Source organism: Miscanthus floridulus, chromosome 8, assembly GCF_019320115.1.
Source record: "Miscanthus floridulus cultivar M001 chromosome 8, ASM1932011v1, whole genome shotgun sequence".
NCBI lineage: Eukaryota > Viridiplantae > Streptophyta > Magnoliopsida > Poales > Poaceae > Miscanthus > Miscanthus floridulus.
The window spans coordinates 48865554-48873904 of NC_089587.1; the positions used below are offsets into that span (position 1 = coordinate 48865554).

The 8351-nt window shown below is 46.2% G+C and overlaps 2 protein-coding genes across 7 annotated transcripts; both read right to left on the minus strand.

Annotated features, from left to right (window-relative positions):
• Positions 1 to 534: 534 nt before the first annotated feature.
• On the minus strand, positions 535 to 7895 carry LOC136471926 (uncharacterized). Of its 6 annotated transcripts, none has more exons than XR_010762158.1 (4): positions 7298 to 7894; positions 2477 to 2568; positions 1260 to 1628; positions 535 to 967 (listed from the first exon to the last, which is right to left on the minus strand). XR_010762158.1 is itself a non-coding variant. In XM_066469667.1 (3 exons), exons 1-2 carry the CDS (start codon positions 7809 to 7811, stop codon positions 2501 to 2503), a joined length of 582 nt encoding a protein of 193 aa, XP_066325764.1. In that variant the 5' UTR covers positions 7812 to 7892; the 3' UTR covers positions 535 to 967; positions 2477 to 2500. The 6 variants fall into 6 exon arrangements, 2 of the variants coding, with proteins under 2 accessions (XP_066325764.1, XP_066325765.1); XR_010762156.1 differs by having other exon boundaries at positions 1242 to 1628; XR_010762159.1 differs by lacking the exon at positions 535 to 967 and having other exon boundaries at positions 974 to 1444; positions 1560 to 1628; positions 7298 to 7895.
• On the minus strand, positions 4346 to 5844 carry LOC136471925 (uncharacterized). The gene has a single exon (XM_066469666.1). It carries the CDS (start codon positions 5026 to 5028, stop codon positions 4741 to 4743), a length of 288 nt encoding a protein of 95 aa, XP_066325763.1. The 5' UTR covers positions 5029 to 5844; the 3' UTR covers positions 4346 to 4740.
• Positions 7896 to 8351: the final 456 nt, after the last annotated feature.

Genomic DNA, 8351 nt, shown 5'->3' on the forward strand with positions numbered 1-8351 from the left:
AAAAAACATAGTTCTCATTCTGATTGAGTTACACCTTCCCACCAATAGCATTGTGTACAGAAATTAACTTGGAAGTTACACCTTCCTACCAACAGCATTATCTACAGAAATTAACTTGACTAGGATAGTATTATCGAACCACATCTCAGCCCCATTTGGATTATAGGGTAAATAAAAGAAAAACATAAAGTTCTCATTCTATAGATTGAGTTACTATAGTTCCATTTGGTTCGCAAGAACCATTTGCATAAAAAAATAGGAAACTTTCCTTTGCGTTTGATTCCATAGAAAAATCACAGAAAAAAGAACATCCATTAAAACTTCATTGTTTCTTGTTTTGGTAAAAAAAAATGCAACTCATCCAAACAGCTATTCCTACAAAATTCCTGTATCTTTCATTTCTCTATTTTGAATTTGCATTCCTGCCCTATTCATGTATTTGGGCCTTAATGAATAACAATTTAAGATTTTCTTTTACAATCAAACATCATACATGTGCAGAGAACAGTAGCAATTGAGATACTCCTAAAGCTGTCCATACGACAACAATCTATAACAATTTAAACTTTAAACTTAGCTTTACATGGATCAGGAGTGGGCAGAGATGCTTACATCAATTTTACATTGTTCCTAGTTGGCACAAGAAGCCATCCAGAATCTTTGTTCAGAGTACAGCTTCTGGACTGATGCTGAGCCCAGTATTGAAAGGACCGTAGCACACATTCAGCAGACAGCTCCATGCAATGCTTATTATTACAAACAAAACCTTTGTGCCAGGGCTTGTTGATACAATAGCCACCTGAGGCTGAGCTTCAGACCGAATTTACAGATTTATCTTCCAGGACGGATGAGGCAACATCAACTGTAGCGGGTGCCATGGTTTACCAGCAATAGGCTCCTTGCCATCCACATGTACATTGATCATGGCAGAGTCATCAAACTCTGCACTGCGTTTTCTTTTAGGAGCCTGGCCAAAGGGGCATCATGATATCAAATACGATTCTTCTTGTGCAAATAACAAATGTCAACTACATATAGGTAATAACTAACTACAGGATCAGTCAACATCTGGTCTATATAAAGTTTCCTTGTGGCCAGTTAATTTGCATGACATTTTATAAGGAATAATTGTGCCTTCAAGACTATATGAATCAGGTGAGGGAACTGTAAAAGAATTTTACAAAGCCCATCTCAGGCATCAATAATAATAAGATTCTGTTTGTTGTAGACCTCAACCTCACCAGCAAGTATAACTACACCTTTGCAATCCATGGCCTTGTCCACCAGAATCTCACTGTTTGCATAGTTTCGATTTTCCTAGTGTGACAAGATGTTTGTCCCCACATATCCAAGCATGTAGGAGCAGCCATCCTTGCTCCAGCCATGTTGCATGATGAGATGTGGCAGAATCATACATAAAAAAGGGAACATTTCCATATCTAACCTGTAAATTTCATTTATTTGGATTTTAGCCTGCAAGACAAACTATGTTACTACATGTGAGGCCTATTCCTGTAGGCCAATAGTTTAATTATCAGGTCAAAAAATGTCACAGGAACCTGTGGTGCAGGCAGCAATAACCACCATACATGGCAGCAGTTAGTGCATTGCATGTAGGGACAGGGGTACTGCATGAATTAAGGAGTCCTTTATCAACAAAATATACATTAACAAAATCTCACTATCTGTAAGCACAAAAAAATTGTTGCCAATTCCAGAACTGAAAATCCAGTTACCAAAATTTAGTGGGTCTCCAGCTCATTTTTGTTCTGGTGGGCATTTTGCAGAGGCACAAACATCATTATTAGTTTAAAAAAAGAATCAATCTATTAGTCAAAAACAAGTATTTCAGCCAATGAAATAACAACTTTCTTTTTTGTGATCCATATATGATTCCGATTTGATTATTGCAATTTCCTTGTGTACTAATCAGCAACCCTACATCTGTTTAATATTTAAAACACAATCCAGGAAGCACATCGAAAGAGAAATGTGCTTTGGGAAAATTACTTTTTGGCATATCTGACATGACAATTCACAGAATTAACAGACACGTCAATGTCTGTATCCAATAATATCTGAATGAGGAAGTGTATGATACCAAAGGGAATAAGGAAATCTCATGGGGAATGGATATAAGCAGAATATGAAAAGGTTGGCCAATTTTGAACTTTGAATTAAGATTGCACCTTCTCTAAACTGCATTAGCTAAATATATGGAAACCCCAAATAGGTCATATTTCCTTACAAACATTAAATGGCAGCACAACCATAGGCAACAAATGCAAATGGGAGTAATCAGGTGCAGATTATAACAGAATCACCTATAAAACTCGACAATAAAAAAAAGTATTACTTAAAGCAAGCAGCAAAAAACAAACATGAAGAAATTTCAATGGAGGTAGTTAATGCATTAAGACAGGATGTTGGTTACTATCAAGTTCCTATTTCCTAATAAAAGTAAAAAACACCATACCCCTTGCAACGTAGCATAAACAAATCAGCTTTCTTCATCATCAGTTTGAGTTGCACCTTTCCTCGATTTCCTCCTTGAATGTGGAGATTTCCCTTGAACAGGATAAACCATGCAGATAAGCAAATAATATAATATAATGTTGAAGTTAAGCAAAGGAAATTACTATACTACCCATCACAAAGGATTTTGCATGTGCACACATGGAGAAGGAAACAAAAGATTGTTCATCCTCTGGATATATCATTACATTCATGAAAACATATACCATTGTTTTTAAGGCGTCGCCTAGGCGACGCCTAGGCGTCCAGGTGTACCCAGCTCGCCTTGGGAAACAGTGGCGCCTTGTGGCCTGGGCGTCGCCTAGGCGCTGCCTAGGCGTCCAGGCGTACCAAGCACTCGCCTGGACGCCTAACCGCCTTTAAAACTATGACATATACAACTAAATCAATATAACTAATAGCTTTAACATATGGAACAGAAAACATCATACCAGTATCTACCTTGAGAGATGAAACTGAAAAATACAGAAGATAGCTGCGACCAAAATGACACAACCACGATAACAGTTTGTTCTAACTTCTAAGACATCAAAAAACCAACTACGATAGATTAGCTTATACAGCACATGTATGCATCCTCTTATAAGTTCTTTCTTTTTGTACTTTTTTTAACTCATAACAGGTTTATATTCCATTTACTTGAGGATGATGGAGAGGTGAAAACAGCATCAATTGTAACATTTTTAAAGAGTGCTGTCCCAAGAACTATTTATTCCAAACTAAGCTCTAAAGGTAGCAGCAACAAAATTCGGTTGGTCTTAGAGGCATGCCTATATATCGAATCACACTGTCAACCACCAAAACAGGTGATTATGTAAACAGATTAGTGCTACATGGCTTGGCTTTGCAAGTTAGAATAAATGGTCCAGGACATTCAAGAATCAACCGCTTGCCAACCAAAGCACCATGGAGACTTGGCATCCTAATCATTGGAAGTCTTGGACAACCCTTGTGCAGCAGATAGCCATGTCATGAGTGAAAGCCACCGGATAAACCTTTGCAGTGCGTTTAATACTTGGACAATAGTCACCAGCAGAAATGCCAAGACAACTAGCTTTGGGAGCATCATCGCTTAAATGGACCAAGGCTAAATAATATTGCCCCAAAATTTTTCAATGCATCCATATATAAGAATCGGACCTCAACTTTTACCCTAGTGATGAGCACGGACCTGAATTTTATCCTCTTTGAAGGATTAGTTGTCTTATCATCTAAAATTTACAAATCTACATCCAGGAGAACAGTAAAAGATCTTTCTTCTTCCTCAAAACAACTGGGTTATGAGCCAAAAAATAACATTACATGTGTAACACAAGAAACAAACATAGAGAATTGCATAGTAATATAAATTCAATATGTGCTTTCCCTAATCCACTCAAGAGACTGTCCTCCAGACAACAAATCTTACTATCCTTTTAATGGCGCATGCTGGATACTCATTATCTTTGAGTTGATTGGGGCCATATCTTTGGAAGTCAACAGAAAGCGACGAAGAACAAGAAAAAGAGGCACTAAGCAGGTAGCCCGAATTTTTTTAATTTTTAGCCTTTTTTTTGAAAGTTTTTCACAAATACGCCCCTGGAGGAAAGATTTCAGAATCTGGACCCTTAGCTCGGCGCCATCGTCGCTGGCGCCGAGCTTACACTGCTCGGCGCCGAGCTTACACTACTCGGCGCCATCGTTGCTGGCGCCGAGATCTTGGGCTCGATGCTGACATGGCGCTGATTTGGCAGGCAGCTCGGCGTCATAGACGCTGGCACCGAGCTCGACGCCGTAGACGCTGGCGCCGAGCTTGGCACCGTAGACACTGGCGCCGAGGTTGGCGCCCTGTACGGCCCCAACCGTAGACACTGGGTGATAAGATATGTAGGATGCCAGCATGCCGCTGAGGATGGCGTTGGCGTGCATGCTCTGCTCGCAAGCGAACAAAAATGCTAGTAACTCGAAATCATAGTTTCAGCGAGGCGCGACAAAGCACCAGCTTGTCCGGGCTCCCATGTCCGTTTGCTCGCTACAACGTCGCCGCGGCGGCGAGCGGAAATGACGCAAAACACCCTACACTGACACGTCGCCGCTATCTAATTACAGTTACAGGCGCACATCTATCGTTGTGTGTGATTGAGCAGACTAGCAAAGGGAGAAAAATATGGAAGCTAGCTGAACGATCGAAGAACCTTGCCTGCGCTTGCTTCCTCGCTCTCGCTCCTAGTTGTGCAGCGGGTTGGAGCCCTGCGGCACCAGCCTCTTGGACTCGCCGAGCACCGCCTCGGCGTCCCGGGCTGCCGCGGGGGAGGGGGGCGTAGCGCGCGCGCCTGCCATCGTCGTCGTCGTCGCCGCCGCCACCAACGCCACCCGCCCGTGCCTCCACGCTGCCACGTCCGCTCGGGGAATCCTGTGGCCGCAGCAGCCGAAGGAGGCGAGCTCGATCGCCAGCAGCAGAAGCATTGCCAGCAGCATGGCCGGTAGCCGTGCGCTCATGCCGTTTATCTCCATGTTCGGGGTCGGGGCCGTCGGGCCGGCCGCCGGGGATGTGGCTGGGAGCGAGCGAGGCTGCAGGGAAGGGGAGGACGCCAAGCGCTCTGGTACCGGAGGAGAGCGACTTTGTATGCGTCTGCTGTGCACGCTGCTGTGTTGCGCTGCGTGTCGTAGGCGAGTGGTGCCGGTGCGCGCTGCTAATAAAGACGGGGCCGGTCCGTTAGTCTGACTCTGCAGTTAGTGTGAAAGAAAGGGTGTGCTCTTGTCCGATGGAGAGGTGGTCACTTGACTCGCTGAAACAACGGCCGACCTAACCCATGTCCGATGGAGGGTGATGCCTGATCGCGAGACAAGCTTGTCGACGTGCCGGACCGAGGTAGTCGTTGCGTCCATTTTTGCCTACGCTTCTGTGCATGTCATGTCATGTCCCTGTATCTGTCTCTTAGTGGTCAGTGGATGAGTGGAATGTACAGTTACAGACGATTGATTTTCAAGATGGTGGATGTGTAGACACTAATCGGCTTCCTGTCTAAGGTGGTGTTTTGATCCAATGACTAAAATTTAGGAGGTGTGTCGGAAGGATGTTGCATGGAGTGTTCAGATACTAATAAAAAAACAAATTACATAATCCGTCAGTACTCCACGAGACGATTTTTTAAGCCTAATTAATCCATCATTAGCACATGTTTACTGTAGCACCACATTGTCAAATCATGGACTAATTAGGCTTAAAAGATTCCTCTCGCAAATTAGTCGTAAACTATGCAATTAGTTTTGTAATTAGTCTATATTTAATACTCCATGCATGTGTCCAAACATTCGATGAGACAGCGACTAAAACCAAACACCGCCTAAGGCCCGAATGGGAATGAAATTCACGTTGTCTAAAAAAACACTATTCGGCTGTAGTTGTGATGAGGATGGAGGGCCTTGCTTGCATTTTACACAGAAAAGCTTCAAAAGCGACACTGCCGCATTCCGCTATTGTTTGCTTTTATCCCATCACCATCGGTCTTACCTCAACTTTATCCGTGTTTATTTTATTTGAGGGAAAAATAGGCAAATCACCGCATAGTTACATGACGAATACATAGCTGAGCTTGCACCCAAGTCAATTCACAGTGGTTTCTGCCTGCGGCAGCGGGCCAGACCGACTTGTCTCCAAAGCCCCCAAAAGGCAGGCGGATTGATGACATGCCCACCAGGTTGCCGGGTTTGGGCCTCTCGGTCCAGCAGACGAGACGAGGAATGGATAGACGACGGACGATTGCGAGGAGACCCGGCCGTACAGGGCGCCGAGCTCGGCGCCAGCGTCTATGGTGCCGAGCTGCCTGCCAAATCAGCGCCATGTCAGCGTCGAGCCCAAGATCTCGGCGCCAACAACGATGGCGCCGAGCAGTGTAAGCTCGGCGCCAGCGACGATGGCGCCGAGATAAGGGTCCAGATTCTAAAATCTTTCCTCCAGGGGCGTATTTGTGAAAAACTTTAAAAAAAAGGCTAAAAAATAAAAAATTCGGGCAGGTAGCATGGCTCCATCCCAGTGTCTCCCACCCACCCCCAGCTCTGCAGCGCTGCTGTGCAAGGCGAGTGGCGCATCCAACCAAAAGATGGTAGGCTTTGTTGATGGTCGGGTCCTGCTGGTGCTGCCTTTCTTGAGCACAGGTGTGGCGAGCCGCAGGTGCTGGAGCCAAAACTGAAGACCACCGCCCTGGCCATCAGGCAACAAGGCTGATGGTGACTTTGTTCACCATGGCCACACATCAACAACACTGTCAGGTAAACATTCTCATACCCCAGAAGCACACGTCGAGATCTCCATGGCTACCTGGGACGTGGGAACCACTCCAGCAGGCAATGAATACAGCAAAGGGGGTCAGTTTGAAAGCGCTGCACTTCCGTTCTCATTTCCCAGATCAAACCCACCTTTCCCACTGGGATTGAATCGGCAGGATACCTATTTCCCTATCCCAGAGTCCCCTTGCTTCCCATTCCTCCACAACATTTCCCATTCCCACCCCACATATCCCATTATCCAAACGCCACCTGAAGCTAATTTGGTGGGTACTGGGAGTAACAGCTAACAAGCAACAGCCATATATACAGAGCAAGGCCAATACGCAGCAATAATCCTCCTACACATCAGATAAAATAGGATGCGTATATAATATAATTAAAGTGAGAAGGTTTGTCATTCTGACACAACGATCCACAGCTATTTGCTTAAAGCATGGCACCCATAGACCAGAACATGTGAAATTCTAAGCACCAGATCACGAACAGCACTCACCTTCAACGAAGAAAGAGGCCGAGGGCCAGCCGCGTGTGGTGGAGAAGCAAAGCACCGGCTCCTCCGTCATGGGCGCGTCGAGCTCCACGACTTCGACCGCGCCGCCAACGGCCCCGGCGACTCCCTCGGTGCCCCCGGCGGCTGCGATACCGCCCACGAGCTCGGCGCCCCCGGCGGCCGCGATCCGGCCCACGAGCTCCGCGACCCCGTGGGGGCGCCGCAGCGGGGGCACCCAGAAGGACCCTCCCGGTACGAAGGGGAGCCAGTCGGGCGCGGCGCGGCGCACCATGACGCCGTGGATGGCCTCCTCCAGGCGCCGGATCCCGACCACCTCGACCGACGGGGACGAGGGGGAGGAGCCGTGGGCCGAGGAGCCAGCGTCTTCCTCCGTGAGGTCGATCTCGATGATCTCGACCTTGGTGGCGAGGCCACGGATGGAGGCGGATGCGGCGGTGGTGGACGGGGAGGAGGCGGGGCGGGCTAGGGTCAGGGTTTGCGTGAGGAGGCGGGCCATCGGCGGCGGCGGCGGCGGAGGACGGATGTGGTGGTGATGGGGTGACCGGGCGAGATTGAGACGGAGGCGGAAGAGATGGGAGGGAACAAATGCCGCTGCTGCGGTAGTTCGTTCACGTAGTCGCCACGGACGATGTGGGGCCAAGATGTCAACGAGATGGTTTCTCACGTGGCCCTACATGTCACTGGGCAATATTAAAGATCGGTATAGTTGGCACACAAGGCTTTATTATATTCTCGAGAATCCTGTCCGTACGTTCCAATGAAAAAACAGAGACCTGCTAAAACTTAGGTGCATGAATTTTAATTTGTTTAGACGACGATTGCCTTGTATATTTTTACTAAAATTCTAGATTTGGTTCATTGCAATTTATGTAGGCATAGTTTGCGTTTTTTTGGTTTCGAGAATAAAAACACGTTACACAAAACTATAAATCGAATAAAATCCAATCCATGTTGGTACAAAGACAACTAACAATTAACAATTATTTCTATTGTCCGACAAGGACAAAAATTTGCTATGTTGTAAGGAAAATGGACC